At 42.9% G+C, this 19,647-nt stretch overlaps 2 protein-coding genes across 3 annotated transcripts in view; both read left to right on the top strand.

Annotated features, from left to right (window-relative positions):
- The window catches only part of LOC111953017 (leucine-rich repeat-containing protein 15-like), a 12,714-nt gene extending 1,312 nt beyond the window's left edge, over nt 1-11,402 (top strand). Inside the window, exons 2-3 of the mRNA XM_023972084.2 lie at nt 8,655-10,410; nt 10,595-11,402. Of these exons, the coding sequence (XP_023827852.1) occupies nt 8,663-10,378 (1,716 nt within the window). The 5' untranslated portion in view covers nt 8,655-8,662 and the 3' untranslated portion in view covers nt 10,379-10,410; nt 10,595-11,402. The remainder of the gene's footprint in view (nt 1-8,654; nt 10,411-10,594) is intronic.
- A 4,467-nt stretch (nt 11,403-15,869) lies between these two features.
- Nucleotides 15,870-19,063, top strand: LOC111953016 (carboxypeptidase N subunit 2-like). Of its 2 annotated transcripts, XM_023972081.2 has the most exons (3): nt 15,870-16,018; nt 16,130-16,173; nt 16,294-19,063. In XM_023972081.2, the coding sequence occupies exons 2-3, from the start codon at nt 16,165-16,167 to the stop codon at nt 18,724-18,726; spliced, it is 2,442 nt and encodes an 813-aa protein (XP_023827849.1). In that variant the 5' UTR covers nt 15,870-16,018; nt 16,130-16,164; the 3' UTR covers nt 18,727-19,063. The 2 variants fall into 2 exon arrangements, with proteins under 2 accessions (XP_023827849.1, XP_023827850.1); XM_023972082.2 differs by lacking the exon at nt 16,130-16,173 and having other exon boundaries at nt 15,871-16,018.
- The last annotated feature ends 584 nt before the right edge of the window (nt 19,064-19,647 follow it).

The following is a 19,647-nucleotide window of genomic DNA, read 5'->3' as shown; positions in this document are numbered from 1 at the left end:
TAGAGAGGAACAGGCTCTGAGGGGTGGCCAGTCCTCTTCTGGCTGTGCGGGTGGAGATTATAACAGAACATGGCCAGAATGTTCAAAATGTTCATAAATGAAAGATGGTCAAATAAATATCAGGATAATTCAGTTGGCTTTTCATAGCATAATTAAGAGTTGAAAGAACAGCAGGTCTCGGCACAGGTAGGGGCGTTCCATAACCGTCAGCGCAGAACAGTTGAAACTGGGACACGCACGCAAAGAGCCAGGTGGACTGGGGACAGTAAAGAGGAGTCTCATTGCCCGGTCGTCCTGACGTTGGTCTGGGCTCAAGTTTCTCCGAGAGAGAGAATGAAAGAGAGAAGGAGCGAATTAGAGAGATGCATACTTAAATTCATCACAGGACATCTGGATCAGAGGAGAGTCTCCGCTATAACCACTGGCCTAGCCCCTGCAAACTCTGCACGCATAAATACTGGAGGCTGAGACAGGAGGGGTCAGGAGACACTGTGGCCCATCCGAAAGATCGGGGCACAGTGTCTTTCACTTTTCAATACTGTGACTTAAGAATTGAATACTTGCTCTGAGTTGAGTTGCGTCAGCAGGCATACATAAAGTATAGAGTAACACATTCTTCAGATTTTCTGTGTGTTCCTTGCAATATGGCAGTGATTGTACGTTATTTATGGCATAACATCAAATGGCAATAGTGCTTGCATCGTTGGCGATCATATTCAACCTCCAGATGACTCTGCTTGGCAATGGTGCTGTTATCATGTCTGTCTGTCTTTCCTCCCAACACTTAAGGGGAACTGCGATAGGATAATGTTCACTAGCAGTTTCTTCAGATGCAAACATCTGCCTAAGAGTCAGAGATAAAGCAGGGAACGATTTCTGTCATTATACGCTGCTAATAATGTATATACTGACCCAAGTTTCCACCGTGTTGTCATTATGTCCCTGTGGGAGCCACGCATGTTGACATAAGGAACGCACAACAGCCCTGCTAATGTTTATTGATGTGAGGAAAAAGCGCTTATCAAAATCTAGTGCGGGCAGTCATTGATAGTGAACCCGATATTTTGATAATACAACTATAACTTGTTAATCTATAGTCTAAGCAAATGGCTACATAGCTAAACTTGAACTGAAATGTAATTATGAAATTGGGTACATCTGGGGGAAACACCAAGGAACGATTTATGTTCTTTTTATCTTAAAAATAATAATATTCAGTGGGCTGAATAAAAAAATTCCTCTGTTGGCTGTGTGTAAATGGAAGGACCAACATTGCTGCGCTTGGGAATCCATTTCCTCGGAAGACTCTGGTTTGGCATCTTGAAACAGGATCCGCCCTTTTTCTTCAAATTCTTTGACTAAACATGACATACCAAATCTATTACTGACTGTAGCGTCAGGACCTGATATAGCCCGCAAAGGGATATGGCATATTCTTTGGGATACCACATTTGAAAGCGAACACTTTTGAAGTTTGTGGACATGTTCTTGAGTGAATGTGGAGAATAGGTAACACATTAGAATCTGGTAAAAGATAATACGGAAGTAAAAAAGCAGTGTTTTTTTTTTTTTTTGTTTTTACGCATCCTTCTCTATGACACACAAGAGAAAGGCCTAATGTTATTATTCGACGCAAATTTAGATTTTGTTTTCTTGGGCCACTAGATGGCAAGCAGTGTACTGTTGCCAAGCATTTTTGAGACTGATCCAATGAACCATTGCAACCAATTGACGGCCATTTTGCATTTCACTGTTTTTCAAGTTTGGGCTTCTGTGCCCAAATTGTGCTAATTGTGTTGAATTAATAACCTTTTCAAGTTCATAACTGTGCACTACTCCTTTCAAACAATAGATGGTATTTAATTTCACTGGGTTGTAGTATCTGTAAATTTGGAATTAACCAAGTAATTTAAGCTTTCTGCAAGTAATTCGATATTTGTTTTATGTCCTGGGAAATTGTTCTTGTTTACCTTATCGGCGGATTAGCGCACACCATTGGCACAAGCATCGCCATAGTCAATGGTATATTCAATAATCCTAGCCACTACAAGAGGGTAATAGCATTGCTGCCTGCCAGTTGACTTTAATAACAACAGGCTCCTGTTGACGAGACGACCGAAACCAAACGCGACTTAATATTGGTAGGAGCTTTTCTCACTGGGCCACACTGGTTGAATCAACGTTGTTTTCTATGTAATTGCAAGATATGCACGTTGAACCAACGTGGAATAGACGTTGAATTGACGTCTGTGTCCAGTGGGTGTAAAAGCTGCCTCCTCGTCAGTTATAAACATTGAACAGTCCACAGCCCAGACGCTGCAGTCAACCAGTCATGCTAAGGTTTTGGCGTCGGCCAATCCTCACTACCACGACTCTGGTGGTATAAAAACTAATGTTTTATATTTTTTGTTGAATTTCTGCAATTCTTTTACTGGTACTGTTGCAACTTTTCACCTTTCATTCAATTACTACATGTTAGTAGTGCACTTTATTCTTTGACGGTTTTTCCTAGCAATATTTGCTGTGGTTTCATTCTTCCTTACTTGAAGCACTTACTCGAGTGGCTCAGATATAGAGGTGTCTGCTAACGTGATGGGTTCGCCAAATGCGTACCGCTCGTGACTTTATAACAGTTACCGGATCCTTCTGTAATCTTAATCTGGCTAATTTTAGGCTGGAATTAATAAATCTTGAGAAAACTTGTTTAAAAATGATGATTCGTACAACAGTAATGTATTATTTTTTTTTTATTCTTGTGTCCATATTATCCTGAGTTTTCTAGTCAGATAAGACCACTCTGCCATAAAAATGCACAATAAATTGGGAAAAATTTCTGGGTAAATCTAATCGTGAGTTTCTGGCATATTTGTTTCAGATTCCGTCTCTCACCACGTTGTAAAGTGTCACGCGTCTATGATTAAAATAATTACAGACCTCTATTATTTCTTTTAACAGAGACAAAACCTGCAAATTGCGGCGTTGAGTTTTGGGAGTATCAAATACTGTGTTTCCCCCGTGAGTTATATATTATCCACATTAGTGCGAGACTCGACTATTCAGACGCACGCGGCTTTGAGTGTGCTCGTGTGTAATCGGAGGTCCGTTGCTTGTAGGTGTATAAATCGAGCACATCAGCCTATGCGATCTCGATAGACAGACATATGGCAGTAGAATGGCCTTACAGAAGAGCTCAGTGAATGGTTGAATGTGGCATGGCTATGTCATAGATGTCAACCTTTTCATCAAGTTAATAGTTCCTTCACTCTCTCTCGCGGGCCACATCTAGAGTTTTCCCATGGTCAAACTGTAAGTGCTGTTGTTGTGAAGTGGAAACGTCTAGGCAGCATCAACAGCTCAGCCGGAGACAGTGGTCAACGTTCACGACACAAGCTCACTGAACGGGAACTTCGCTGCGAGTGCTGAAGCACGTGCGCATTATACTTGTCCTGTCCTCAGGTTGCACCTCACCGAGTTCCAAACTGTCTCTGTAAGGCACGTTAGCACAATAAGGTGTTTCTTCAGGAGTTTCATGAAAATGGGTTTCCATGGCCCGAGCAGCGCTAGCACACCAAGCCTAAGATCACACATGCTGCAATGCAACGTTAGGTTTGTGTAGAGGTGTAAAGCTCGCCCGCATTGGACTTCTGGAGAGGTGGAGTGCGTTCTTTGGAGTGATGAATCGTGCTTCACCATCTGCTAGTCCGACGGACTACGATCTGGGTGGGTTGGTGGATGCCAGCGAAGCAGCCTACCTCAATGCATAGTGACAACTGTAAGTTTGGTGGAGGGGAGCTAATGGCTTGGGGCCTGTTTGTCATGGAATGGGGTAGGGTCCCTTAGTTCCAGTGAGGGAAATCGTAACACTACAGTATACAATGACATTCTAGATGATTATGTGCACCAACTTTGTGGGAACAGTTTGGGGAAGGCCTTTCTTGTTTCAGCAGGACAATTCCCCCGTGCACAAAAGTGAGGTCCATACAAGAATGGTCTGTCGAGATTGCGTGTGGAAGAACTTGACTGGCTTGCACCAGAGCCCTGACCTCACACCCATTGATGCCTTTGGATGAATTGGAACGCTGACTGCGAGCCATGCCCTATTCGCCCAACATCAGTGCCCGACTTCACTAATGGTCTTGTGGTGAATGGAAGCTAGTCCAGCGAGCAATGTTCCAACATCTAGTGGGAAAGCCTTCTCGAAGAAAGTCACGGAGGTGTTATAGCAGCAATGGGGGAACAACCCCATATTAACGCCCATTGATTTTGGAATGAAGATGTTCGATGAGTCAGTGTCCGCACATACTTTCTTTGGTTATGTAGTGCTATCATCAATTGAATAGTACACAAAAAATTGGATATAAGCAACTGCCCGATTCCCCTAAGTCAACAGAGATTTAAGATTCGTTATCTTCTAGTACGAATTGGCTAGTCTCTTTTGGCCTTGCACTTCCCATGCGTCTTACTATCCACATAACAAACCAATTACAAACACTATATTTCACAAATTATGATGCAGCTTTATTTTCTGGCGCATTTTTCACTCATTCTGTTTATTTTTATTACATCTTATTTTACTTTGTGTGTACTTTTTTGTTTAGTGTCACGTGCAAACACATACTGCTTCAATAAACCTTGACATTTTATCAAAGTTACCGGAATCTTCTGTAATTTATGGTAATTTAGCTAATTAATACTTGAAAAACTTTTTAAAAATGTATTCGTACAAAGTATTATTTTTTAAATTTTTATATCTGTGTCCATATTATCCATGAGTTTCTAGTAGATAGACCATATGGTTCAAGAGGAAATAGCCTGATTAATGAAAAAAAAGCATCTAATCAACAATGGCATTATTTTCAATGAACTCTTCCAACTATTGTCTTTTCCCCAACTGCCACCAGTTTGGCTGCAAAACATTTACAACAAAAACCTATTGACATAGTAAAACATATAAAAAAATATAGAAAGGATATTTCATGCTGAAAACTTCATATTAAATACCAACCACATAGATCAACACTACATATTCCCTTTTTTCCCTGGAAACAACAGCCATTTTGGATCCAATCAAAGATAGAGAAACATGAAAACCAAAACATCCCATTCTTATGTAGCCTATCTCACACAGTTTCTTGTAAACTATGAATGTATGGTCGTACTTTTGGTTTACCCTCGTTTGAATAGAAAGGTGTGATACTTATATTAGGTCCAACGATGAAGTACTATTAAATGGGGACTAAGCAGTTGAAACAATAACCAAGGGGATCCCCTCCCCTGTTTCGATAAAAAGCTGAGGAGCGGGGCTGGAGAAAATTAACCACTCTCAAATTAATGGACAGATGCAAGGATTGACCATCTATGATATCAACATTATAGTTTTATTAATTTTTTGAGGCTATTATTTGTTTACATTTACTTTGTTTACAAACATTGGAGTAAAAAAAGCTTATATTTTGTGACACAGTTGATCTAAGCTCATGAGGCATTTATAAGTTATATTCTTCAAGAATCAATGGTTACATACAATATATATACAAAAGTATATATATTGTATATATACAGTGGGGATAACAAGTATTTGATACACTGACAATTTTGCAGGTTTTCCTACTTACAAAGCATGTAGAGGTCTGTAATTTTTTTTGACTGTAGCTCAGGACCTGAAGCAAGGATATGCATATTCTTGATACCATTTGAAAGGAAACACTTTGAAGTTTGTGGAAATGTGAAATGAATGTAGGAGAATATAACACATTAGATCTGGTAAAAGATAATACAAAGAAAAAAGCATGTTTTTTTGTTTTTTGTTTTTTACCATCTTCTATGAAACACAAGAGAAAGGCCTAATGTATTATTCCAGACGCAATTTAGATTTTGGCCACTAGATGGCAGCAGTGTATGTGCAAAGTTTTAGACTGATCCAATGAACCATTGCATCCAATGACCCATTGCATTTCTGTTCAACTGTCCAAATGTGCCTAATTGGTTTATTAATAACTTTTCAAGTTCATAACTGTGCACTCTCCTCAAACAATAGCATGGTATTATTTCACTTTAATAGCTACTGTAAATTGGATTAACAAGAATTTAAGCTTTCTGCCAATATCGGATATGTCTATGTCCTGGGAAATGTTCTTGTTACTAATCGCATTAGCCAACATTAGACACACCGATCCTGTAGAGGTTTTAATACATCCTAGCCACACAGAAAATAGCATTCTGCTGCCATTTGACTTTAATAACGAACCAGGGTCCTTATGGAGAGAGCCCGAAACCAAACGGACTATAATATTGGTAGAGCTTTTCCACTGGGCACACACTGGTTGAATCAACGTTGTTTCTATGTAATTGCAAAGATATGACGTTGAACCAACGTGGAATAGACGTTGAATTGACGTCTGTGTCCAGTGGGTTGTAAAAGCTGCCTCCTCTGTCATTATAAACAATTGAAACAGTCCACAGCCCCAGACAGCTGCAGTCAACCAGTCTGCTAAGGTTTTGGCGTGGCCATCCTCCAACTACAGCACTTGGTGGTATAAAACTTAAATGTTTTATATTTTTTGTTGAATTTTGCAATTCTTTTACTGGTACTTTGCAACTTTTCACCTTTCATTCAATTACTAACATGTTAGTAGTGCACTTATTTTTGACGTTTTTCCTAACAATATTTGCTGTGGTTTCATTTTCCTTACTTGAAGCACTTACTCGAGTGGCTCTAGATATGAGTGTCTGCTAACTAGGGTTGCAAAGCTACCGGTGATTTATCAAAGTTACCGGAATCTTCTGTAATTTATGGTAATTTAGCTAATTAATACTTGAAAAACTTTTTAAAAATGTATTCGTACAAAGTATTATTATTTTTTTTTTTATATCTGTGTCCATATTATCCATGAGTTTCTAGTAGATAGACCATATGCAATAAAATGCAAATTAATTACTTAAAAATCATACAATGTGATTTTCTGGATTTTTGTTTTAGATTCCGTCTCTCACAGTTGAAGTGTACCTATGATAAAAATTACAGACCTCTATATGTTTTGTAAGTAGGAAAACCTGCAAAATTGGCAGTGTATCAAATACTTGTTCTCCCCACTGTATATATATCCACATTAGTGGATTCGACTATTTCAGACACACCCGTTGCTTGTAGGTGTATAAAATCGAGCACACAGCCATGCGATCTCGATAGACAGACATTGGCAGTAGAATGGCCTTACAGAAGAGCTCAGTGATGTTGAATGTGGCACCGTCATAGGATGTCACCTTTTCATCAAGTTAATTAGTCAAATTTCTGCCCATCTAGAGCTTCCCTGGTCAACTGTAAGTGCTGTTGTTGTGAAGTGGAAACGTCTAGGAGCAACAACAGCTCAGCCGGGAAGTGGTAAGCCACACAAGCTCACTGAACGGGACCGCCGAGTGCTGAAGCACGTGGCGCATAATAATTGTCTGTCCTCGGTTGCAACACTCACCGAGTTCCAAACTGTCTCTGTAAGGAACGTCAGCACAATAAGTGTTCTTCAGGAGTTTCATGAAATGGGTTTCCATGGCCGAGCAGCAGCACACAAGCCTAAGATCACAATGTGCAATGCCAACCGTTGGTTGGAGAGGTGTAAAGCTCGCCGCCATTGGACTCTGGAAGAGGTGGAACCGCGTTCTTTGGAGTGATGAATCGTGCTTCACCATCTGCTAGTCCGACGGACGAATCTGGGTTTGGTGGATGCCAGGAGAACGCAGCCTACCTCAATGCATAGTGACAACTGTAAAGTTTGGTGGAGGAGGAATAATGGTCTGGGGCTGTTTGTCATGGAATGGGGTAGGTCCCTTAGTTCCAGTGAGGGAAAATCGTAACACTACAGTATACAATGACATTCTAGATGATTATGTGCCACCAACTTTGTGGGAACAGTTTGGGGAAGGCCCTTTCTTGTTTCAGCAGGACAATTCCCCCGTGCACAAAGTGAGGTCCATACAGAAATGGTCTGTCGAGATTGGTGTGGAAGAACTTGACTGGCTTGCACAGAGCCCTGACCTCAACCCCATRGAATGCCTTTTGGATGAATTGGAACGCTGACTGCGAGCCATGCCTATTCGCCCAACATCAGTGCCCGACCTCACTAATGGTCTTGTGGCTGAATGGAAGCWAGTCCCCGCAGCAATGTTCCAACATCTAGTGGAAAGCCTTCTCAGAACAGTGGAGGCTGTTATAGCAGCAATGGGGGGAACAACCCCATATTAACGCCCATGATTTTGGAATGAGATGTTCGATGAGCAGGTGTCCACATACTTTTGGTTATGTAGTGTATCATCAATTAATAAGTACAAAAAATGGATATAGCAACTGCCGATTGCCCCTAAGTCAACAGAGATTTAAGATTCTAGTACTAGACGATAGGCTAGTCTCTTTGGCCTGCACCCTCCCATGGTCTTATATCCACATAAAACCAATTTTACAAAACACTATTTCAAGAAATTATGATGCAGCTTTATTTGTCTGGCGCATTTTTCACCTCACTCTGTTTATTTATTACATCTTATTTTACTTTGTGTATTTTTTGTTTAGTGTCACGTGCAAACACATACTGCTTCATAAACTTGACATTTTGTTTGTGTGTGCATGACATCAAACAAAGCTAACCCCTCTTCCTCTTTTCTAGGAGCATCAATGGACCTGTCAYTCAACCTCCACCCCTTTCTCCTCCTCTTTTCCATCAGTGGAGTTCTTGGAGTGTGCCCAGATGGATGCCAGTGCAGAGACAGCAAAATCCTCTGCCAAGGCAGGTCAATCACAGAGTTCCCGTCCTCAGTGCCTGGCTCTACCACCACCTTCTACATCTCCAACACCAACATTACCGATCTCAAACCCCATGACTTGGCTGCTTTTGCKGAGGCCCTTGGCATCTTTGTGGTCAAAGACACTGGGATCAGAGAGGTGTTCCCTGGCACCTTTGACCTCAGTCATAACCTGGGTGCCCTGGGCTTCACCGGCACTGAGCTGAATGACCTACCTGAGGCCCTGTTTCTAAACCTGGTGAAGCTGGAATCTCTGACTCTGAGCGGCAACAAGCTCCTGGTGCTCCGCCCTGCCTGGCTCAACTCCCTCACTGCTCTTAGGWCCCTGGACATAGGCAAGAACCTCATCACGTCTGTACCTGAGGAGGCCTTTCGCTCCYTCACTGAGCTGCAGCATCTCTCCCTAGCCAGGAATAACATCAGTCAGTTCTCAAGGGACACCTTCAGGGGCCTGAGAAATCTCAAATCCCTGCGTCTGAACCGGAACGCTCTCAGGGAGATCCCTGACGGAGCGTTGGATGACCTGGTGAGCCTGGAGGAGATTTCTCTGCAGGATAACGCCATCACTCAACTCCCCGCTAACCTGTTCTCCCAGCTGCAGAGCCTGCAGAAGCTTTATCTCTCCAGCAACCGTCTGACTTCCCTCCCACAGGGGATTTTCCTCAACCTCCCAAACTTGGCCCAGATTTCCCTGTATGAGAATGAGCTCCAGAGTCTGTCCCCAGGGGTTTTTGGGCCCATGGCCCTGAAGGAGCTGTGGCTGTATGACAACCGGCTGACACGCCTGGAGGGCAAAACCTTCAGCAACCTGACCCAGCTACGTCTGCTGGTGCTGAGCCGGAACCAGATCAGCTCTGTGTCCCCCAGGGCCTTCAGTGGYCTGGCCGAGCTGGGGGAAGTGTCCCTGCACACCAACCTCCTCACCAGCCTGTGGGAAGGGACCTTCCAGGGGCTGCCCAAGCTGGTCAACATCTCCCTCAAGCACAATTACATCAGCTCCCTCCCCGCAGGGCTTCTCCAGGGCCAGACCCAACTTGGCCAGCTGGTCCTCCACAACAACTCCCTACCCAACCTGCCCTCAGAGCTCCTCAGRACCCTAACGGTGGCCAAGGAGGTGTTGCTGGCTGACAACCCCTGGAGGTGCGACCAGGACATTGTGCCACTGCGAGACTGGCTGACACGGCACCCCACCAAGACCAACCTCAGTGCTGTGGTGTGCCTCACGCCCTCTGCCCTGAGCGGTTACAGCATAGCCAACCTGACCAACGACGAGCTGATGCAGGATACTACGTCAGCCGTCCCTGATATCGCCCCCACAGAGAAGWGGAGGAAACCCCACACCCCCCCTCCCAAGACGAGCACCCCCTCTCCTGCTGCAGAGGCCACACCCACTCAGGAGCAGGGGGAGGACACCGGCAGTGGGCGGGGGAACGGAGAGGGCGTGTCCAGGAACACGCAGATCATTATCACCGCGGTGGTCTGCACCGCCGTCATCATCAGTCTCATCGTCTGCTGCGTCTGTTGGAGGAGGAACAAGAGAGGCAGCCGCAACCTTGGCCGCAGGAACAAAAACAACTCGGTCATCTAGACTGGCCCAGAGGCCTGAGCACCACATAGGAGGTGTACTGTACAGTAATGCTGAACACGCCTGAGCACCACATAGGAGGTGTACTGTACAGTAATGCTGAACACGCCTGAGCACCACATAGGAGGTGTACTGTACAGTAATGCTGAACACGCCTGAGCACCACATAGGAGGTGTACTGTACAGTAATGCTGAACACGCCTGAGCACCACATAGGAGGTGTACTGTACAGTAATGCTGAACACGCCTGAGCAAACAACCTTCTGATGTGGTCTTTCCCAAACATGTTAGCACAGGAACCTATCATGTCGCTATTAAGAACCCTTGACCAAGGACAGACGAGCTTGGCCCTGACTTTTGGGAAACTCCACTCTGATGGAATAAGTGGCTCTGATTGGGATTCCATAATATGATTACGAAGTCCCTCTTGAAGCTCTTTAGCAAGCTTGCTGTGGTCTGATGTTTTGCACAACAAAAAATAAAGATACCATAAACTGTAACAATAATCACATGAAAATGGCATGGATGGTATGCACAAAATGCCATGCATGTTTTTATTTTCAATACTGGACAAATACTTCATAKTGAACAAATCTAATGTTCAACATATATCTAATCACATAGCTGTTGATTTTCAAGTAAAGCTTTCTTTCTATGATTTACTAACTGAAACTAGGCTTGTTATTGTGTCATTTTTATATCAAGACTTATTGCAGTAATTAATAGATATACAGTGCATTCGGGAAAACATTAAGACCCCTTCACTTTTTCCACATTGTGTTACGTTACAACCTTGTTCTAAAATGGATTAAATTGTTGTTGTTTTTTCTCACCAATCTACACACAATACCCTATAATGACAAAGCAAAAACAGGTTTTTAGAAAATGTCTTAAATATCACATGTACGTAAGTAGCTCTCTGAATGCACTGTAGGCTGGTTTCATCTCATTGCAAATGGTTATGCTTCACACACACACATCAAGTCAAATGACTGACTGTTATATTTAATAAATACGCTACATATTAGTGATATTCTGAAATGCTTAAGAGACAAGGGTTCATTGTGTGGCACAGTGTGTTAAAAATTACATTTTAACAACAACAATGTGTTCAATTGATGTGAGGGCATTCAACTTCTCTTCTTCAGTACTTGATCAAGTTGCACATCACAAACACTTGTTCTTCAGGAAAACTGAAGCCTGGCTATTGGAGTGAGAAGTCAACACACAAATCAAATTTGTGAGTAGGCTACAACAGAGATTCATGATCAGATGGGTTTATGCCAAGGTTTCATGATGAGGTTGGCTGGGGTTCACATTAAGAGCTCTGCAATGACCTTGGCACCCACTGATTGTGTGTGGGCGAGATTCTGACTTTATCCTTGTACATTCCATGTGTCTAATGCTCGCTGATGGTATTTAGCAACGGAATGTAAACCTTATCTCAACTGTATGCTGCAGTGTGTCACAAATCAACCAATGGTTTTACACTTCATTAGAGTAGACTATAAAACACTCCCATCTAGTAGACATATAATAAGTAATATATATGATTTGTCATGCTCAACAAAATTTCACAAACCATAAAATCCAGAGGCTAAAGCAAGGTTAGTTGACTAGCTAACTAGGCTAAAATAGTAGGATTAAATAGCATTAGGCTAGTTATTTGTCACACAGCTACTGTACCTAGAAAATAAACACATTACGATGAGAAAACACACATTAACCTAGACAATAGCTATACTTATCAGGAAAAACMGAGTATTAGCTGACTAGCTAGTCAGACTGACCAAATGTAGCTAGCTAGCTAGGTAGCTGAACAGAAAAAAAGTTAACCTCAAACTCTCATAAAGAATAGGCCTTAATCACTTGTGTTCATTATGGAAAAAGATAGGTCTTGTCCCGGTCATTTCATTTCTGACAGCATTGGCCTCTTGAAGACAATTTCTCTTCAAAATAACTGATGAATTGAACAATAACAATATAATATTGTATATAAGTCACAATGCATTTGAATATTGAATATAGTGATTCGCATTGTATTAGCAGTAATATTTTACAATATATTTCCGTTGCATAAGCATCAATCCCTCTCCTCTGGGGAAAACTGTGAAACTGCCTGTTTGACACAAGGCCAGCGTTATGGGCGGGCCAGGCCCCTCTAAGGCCCTCCCGTAATGCCGGTCCTGTGTTAAATAGTGGCCCTGTGTCAAACATGCAGTGTCACAGTGTCTACCATACCTCCTTGCTCAGSCAAATAAAATATTGGGATGGGCAATATTTGACCGTGACGTGCGCCGACACAAAGTTGCATCAATTTCAGATAAGGCATCCGAGCGAGCGAAACAGCACCCCTCTGTCTCAGTATGTGTAGCCCATGTGTCTGATGCTGTCTGGACAGAAATATGATGGCATGTCATACTCTTTTTGGCCAGAAAGCATCGAATACATGGGCAACATGTAGTAAGACAGAGGGGCGCTGTTTTGCTCGCTCTGACGCTTTCTCCGGTGAGATAGTTTTAGCCAGTTTCGAATTGGCGGGTGCACAATGCACTGTTCAGATGCTGGAATTGTTTGGATGAATGTGAGAAGGTAACTGGGATTGTCAAACCAATCAGATGAAAACATAATGTCTGGTTGTGTTCATGCCACATTAACCCATAACAGTCTAAAGGGGGGGTTGAATTATCGCAAAAAAAATACTATTTTAAATGTTTTACTATTTTCTACATTGTAGAATAATAGTGAAGACATCAACACTATGAAATGAAACATATGGAATCATATAGCAACCAAAAAAGTGATACAAATCAAAATATATTTTAGATTTTAGATTCTTCAAAGTAGCCGCCCTTTGCTTTGATGACAGCTTTGCACACTCTTGGCATTCTCTCAACCAGCTTCATGAGGAATGCTTTTCCAACAATCTTGAAGGAGTTCCCACGTATGATGAGCACTTGTTGGCTGCTTTTCCTTCACTCTGCAGTCGAACTCATCCCAAACCATCTCAAATGGGTTGAGGTTGGGTGATTGTGGAGGCCAGGACATCAGATGCTACACTCCATCACTCTCCTTGGTCAATTAGACCTTACACAGCCTGGAGGTGTGTTTTGGGTCATTGTCCTGTTGAAAAAGAAATGATAGTCGCACTAAGTGCAAACCAGATGGGATGGTGTATCGCTGCAGAATGCTGTGGTAGCCATGCTGCTTAAGTGTGCCTTCAATTCTAAATAAATCCCAGTAATGACAGTATGACAGTGTTACCAGCAAAGTAACAAATAATGACAGTGTTACCAGCAACGCACCCCCTCACACCACACCTCCTCCTCCATGCTTCACGGTGAGAATCCTACACACAGATATCATTCGTTCACTTACTCTGCGTCTCACAAAGACGGCAGTTGGAACCAAAAATGTCAAATTTGGACTCATTAGACTAAAGGACAGATTTCCACCGGTCTAATGTCCATTGCTCGTGTTTCTTGGCCCAAGCAAGTCTCTTCTTATTATTGGTGTCCTTTAGTGGTGGTTTCTTTGCAGCAATTTGACCATGAAGGCCTGATTTGTGCTGTCTCCTCTGAACAGTTGATGTTAAGATGTGTCTGTTACTTGAACTCTGTGAAGCATTTATTTGGGCTGCAATTACTGAGGCTGGCAACTTTAATGAACTTATCCTCTGCAGTAGAGGTAACTCTGGGTCTTCCTTCCCTGTGGCGGTCCTCATGAGAGACAGTTTCATCAAAGCGCTTGATGATTTTTGTGACTGCACTTTTCTTGAAATGTTCCGTATTGACTGACCTTCATGTCTTATAGTAATGATGGACTGTCATTTCTCTTTGCTTATTTGACCTGTTCTTGCCATAATATGAACTTGGTATTTTACCAAATAGGGCTATCTTCTGTATTCCACCACTACCATGTCACAACACAAATGATTGTCTCAAACGCATTAAGAAGGAAAGCAATTCCACAAATGAACCTTTAACAGAAGCACACCTGTTAATTGAAATGCATTCCAGGTGACTACCTCATGAAGCTGTTTGAGAGAATGCCAAGAGTGTGCAAAGCTGTCATCAAGGCAAAGGGTGGCTACTTTGAAGAATCTAAATATTAAATATATTTTGATTTGTTTAATACTTTTTTGTTTACTACATGATTCCATATGTGTTATTTCATAGTTGTGATGTCRTCAATATTATTCTACAATGTAGAAAATAATACAAATAAAGAAAAAACATTGAATGAGTAGGTGTGTCCAAACTTTTGACTGGTACTGTATATAAAAAATGATTAAATGAAAATACTTTTTGGACTTATTGCTATTAGCCCATACAAACACATTGAATAACAMYCTCARTACATGGAACAACAGATAGTCCCCCCAAAATATCAAAAGGAAGTATGTTCTGAAGTGTCTGTCCTATATTTGAGAGATATAAGAAAGATCAGGAAACATTTATTTTGAATTTGTATTGTATTTAAACCCCTTAACAGTCTCCATATATACTGTACTTCCATACATTTTTTCAAGATTGTTTTCTGAGGCCTGTGGGAGTCCTAGAGCAAAACAACCGACATATTCATGAGAGTCTCACCTTATTAGTGTATAGCCAAAGCTGTTCGGACAACACAGAAAGAAGTTGACAGATCGGCTGTACCGACTTCAGACGAATCCCAAGACGCTTGCGAGGGTCGTAGAGCAAAACGGAGAACACCATCGTGTTCGTGAGAGTCTCATCTTTCCATAGAGGGGTTCGCTACAGARGATTTTGGGAGAAGACCGATTTTTGGGATGTCTCATGGTCTGACAAACACCACTCTAGCTCTGTCACCTTTCACCTCAGATGAAGTCCGACATCGGCCGATGCGGTGGACTGAGACGCATCCAACAGATATCTCAAGCTTAAACTGACAGCTTTTTATGGGGGATGTTTTATTATTAGGATAATTCGATTTCTGGGGGAGCGGACATTGACTCTAGGAAGATAATACATTTTTACAGTTAAATTACGGCAAGGAGGTCTCATGAAAAAATAGGCTCCCTATGGAAATCAAATGCTTGTCCAACTGATTCGTTCTAGGCCGGCCCTGATTTGACAAAGGAACATTTGATTGTACCTGTAGTATTTTGGTAAGAAAGCTGGAAATGCAGAATGGTGCTACTGAGTGGTGGTGGAGGACACATGAGGCTAAATTCAAACAGACAGGAAACAAGAAGTAAACAACTAAACACACAATTATACACAACTGCAAGAGAGCTGGATTAGGGCTTCATAGGCTATCTTGAGTAATGCAGCTTGTAGGCTTTCCGCCAACTTTCGGCAGGTAAATGAAGACATTGCCACTAAAACTTTCCTAAAAGAATGATAGAAACTCTTCTACCTACTACTTTATGAACCTGCTAGTTTATGAATATGTACATTCACCTCCCCAATGTGTGTTCTATGGGCTCAGGCCTCTGTTCCTTCTTGTCTCTGGAAGCAGAGGGTTCTCTATTCACGCCCCATGCTAGCACACTGGAAGCCTGCTGTGGGACTTAGATAAGCTGATTAACAGGAGTAAACGGTGTTTGCCTGACTCTCTCTATAACTYTCTTACTCGCCTCTGTCCATTATAAGCCTCAAGACGAGAGGAAATCATCAGGTATGGCTGTTTCCTTTTGTYTCAGACGTCACTTAGCATTACATGAATTAGTTGACTAGCATGTACAGTATACCGTCATTGCTCTGCTTAGCATTTATTGTTTTGTTGCAGGTATCACTTCAGGGCTTCATAGGCTATCTTGAATAATGCAGCATGTAAGCTTTCTGTTAACTTTCAAACTATTCTCTTTGAATCAGTAATATAAAGGTGAATATATCAAGTTAATTGCAATATCAAAACAAAATCTTTACATGAAAGGTTTTATATATTTTCAGGAAAAAATGACTAGAGGACACACCTTCATCTGTCTTCTGCCTTTACTGATTGGGTATTCATCTCAGTCCTGTGAGAAGGAGACCGACTGCCCCAAAGACAACCAGGATGTTTACGGCAAGGAAGTGACACAGATCCCAGTAAGTCTGAAAGCAGGTGTSACAGAGGTCTTCTTTGTGGAAAGTAACATCAGTGTCATCCCAAAGGGGGCCTTCGCCACCAACCCGAGTCTGGAAAAGGTAGAGTTCATCYCCACCCCCACCGTGTCCATAGAGAATGGTGCTTTCGAGGGATTGGTCGACCTCAAGCATATTGAGATCTCCAGTACCCCACTAACATCCTTGTCTGTAGACGTCTTCCAAGACCTGCACAACCTGGATAAACTTCTGCTGAAACTCAACAGGATCCGTAGTCTGGAGAAAGGATTGTTTGATGGCCTTAAGAAACTGAGAGAACTCCAATTACACATAAACAAGATTGACACCATCGAGGAGGGGACATTTGATGACCTAGAAAACCTTCGGACCKTCCATCTGGCCAAAAACCACCTCAGTTCTGTGTCCTCCGCCCTGTTCTCAAAGCTGCACAAACTGGAGGTACTGAGGCTCTATGAGAACCAACTTACCGCCATTCCTGACGATATATTAGAAAATCTTTCCAATTTAAAGGAGATCGCTCTTCAGGGTAACAAAATCACTTCAATATCAGCCAATTTGTTCCCACATAAAGACAAATTAAACAAGATACTTTTGGACAATAACATGTTGACTGAATTGCCTCCAGAAATATTTGTGGGCTTTCCTCTGCTTAAAACATTGACACTAAATGGAAATAAACTTGCAAGTCTACCCCCTGTCCTCTTTGGAGAGATGCCCAAACTGACTGAGTTGAGTCTCAGTCGAAACATGATTACCAGCCTTCCTCAGGGAGTATTTAGTCCTCTTAAGAAACTCAGGAAGTTGGATCTGTCTAACAACCAATTGTTCACCGTGTCTGAAGAGTCTTTTGAGGGCCTTGAGAAGCTAACAGAACTCAATCTTCAATACAACCACATCAAATCATTGAAAGCAAACACCTTTGAAAAGCTGACATCACTAACCACCCTTAGACTGGCTCATAATAGCCTGGGGACACTTCCAGAGGATATATTTGACCCCTTACCAAAACTCAGCAAAGTCTATTTAAACAACAACATTTGGGATTGTGACTGCAGGATGGTCCCCCTCTTCAATTGGATGAAGGCAAACCCTGGCAAGATCAAGTCTATGTCTCCTGAGATCTGTAACCAGCCGGAGGATTTAAAGGGACAAGAAATCATGTCTCTCAAAGAGGACCAGCTCATATGTCCTCCTCTGACCACCATCCCTTCACTCACCACAACCACCACCACCACCACAACCCAAACAAACACACCACTTGTAACCACAATGCCCACTACTAGAGTTACAACTACAACCCCTCAGCCACCTACAACCACTCAGCCAACTACTCTACCCACTACGACACCAACAACCACAGAGCCTACGACTCCTCAGCCACCTACAACTACAACAACTTTGCCAACCACAATGGCCACCACAACTGAAGCCACCACCCCAACTACAACCACCATTGTGACCACCTCACTAATTACCACAACTCTGATACCCACCACGAAAGGGACAACCACAGCACTGACTACAACCACATTACCCACATCTGCAAAAATCACCACTTTAGCCCCTTCAACAACCACAGCTCCTACCACAACCACCACTTTAGCCCCTACCACAACTACCACATTAGCCCCTACTACAACCACAGCTCCTACCACAACCACCACCTTAGCCCCTACCACAACCACAGCTCCTACCACAACTACCACTTTAGCTCCTACTACAACCACAGCTCCTACCACAACTACCACTTTAGCTCCTACCACAACCACAGCACCTACCACAACCACCACCTTAGCCCCTAACACAACCACAGCTCCTACCACAACCACAACCACCTTAGCCACAACCACAACCACTGTCACAACCTCAATACCCACCACCACACTTTTTACCACTTTCCCAACAACCACCATCACAAGAACCACCCGGAGAACCACCATCACCAGAACCACCTGGAGAGACTCAACACAGCCACTGACCACGCCAAGGATCTTCAGCTGTCCCAACATAGCACCTTCTCGTCACCCGTCCCCCTCCTACTACACCCGTCAGGCCTGGAGCAAGACCTCTCAGTGCAGGGCCCAGATGATATCCTACACAGCCATGCTGGTGGTGGAGATAGGCTGCACCCTGGTGCTGGCTAAGTTCACCCTGTCTCTGTACAGCTTGCTCCAGCGCAGGGAGAGGCTGTACACCCAGGTCAACCTGACTCACTTTTCCTACAGAAAGGATGTCACGCTGAGGCCAGTCAAGGTGACAGAGACTGTGGGTCTGTGATCAGGGGGGGGGGGGTAGATTTTATGGCATATGGTCCAGCTCCATCCTCAGACACTTGATTTCATTTTTGGTGAAATTCACATTTCTGGATAAGGCTTTAAATACGGGATAAAATACTGCTATGCCACATGATTGCACAAAACACAGGGTCCTAGTGATGCGGTAAGGCAGAAGAAAATAGGGAGTGTTTGTCATCTTTTCTGAAAAATAAATAAACACAAACATATGAATTATTCAAACATATTAATGAATCTCTTTTTACATCAGCCGATGTCTTTGGGCTGCCACAGCCCAGGAGTAGTTCAATACAGTAACACTGCCACGGCCAAGGAGTAGTTCAATACAGTAACACTGCACGGCCCAGGGTAGTTTCAATACAGTAAACACTGCCACGGCCAGGAGTAGTTCAATACAGTAACACTGCCACGGCCCAGGAGTAGTTCAATACAGTAACATGCACGCCGCCCAGGAGTAGTTCAATACAGTAACACTGCACAGCCCAGGAGTAGTTCAATACAGTAACACTGCCACAGCCCAGGAGTAGTTCAATACAGTAACACTGCCAAGCCAGGAGTAGTTCAATACAGTACACTGCCACAGCCCAGGAAGTAGTTCAATACAGTAAACATGCCACAGCCCAGGAGTAGTTCATACAGTAACACTGCCACGGCCCAGGAGTAGTTCAATACAGTAACACTGCCACAGCCCAGGAGTAGTTCAATACAGTAACACTGCCACAGCCCAGGAGTAGTTAATACAGTAACCTGCACAGCCAGGGTAGTTCAATACAGTACACTGCCACAGCCCAGGAGTAGTTCAATACAGTAACACTGCCACAGCCCAGGAGTATTCATACAGTAACACTGCCACAGCCCAGGAGTAGTTCAATACAGTACACCTCGCACAGCCAGGAGTAGTTCA

Source organism: Salvelinus sp. IW2-2015, linkage group LG26, assembly GCF_002910315.2.
Source record: "Salvelinus sp. IW2-2015 linkage group LG26, ASM291031v2, whole genome shotgun sequence".
Lineage (NCBI taxonomy): Eukaryota > Metazoa > Chordata > Actinopteri > Salmoniformes > Salmonidae > Salvelinus > Salvelinus sp. IW2-2015.
Note: the sequence above shows the minus strand (reverse complement) of the source record. Positions and strands in the feature narration are given on the sequence as shown.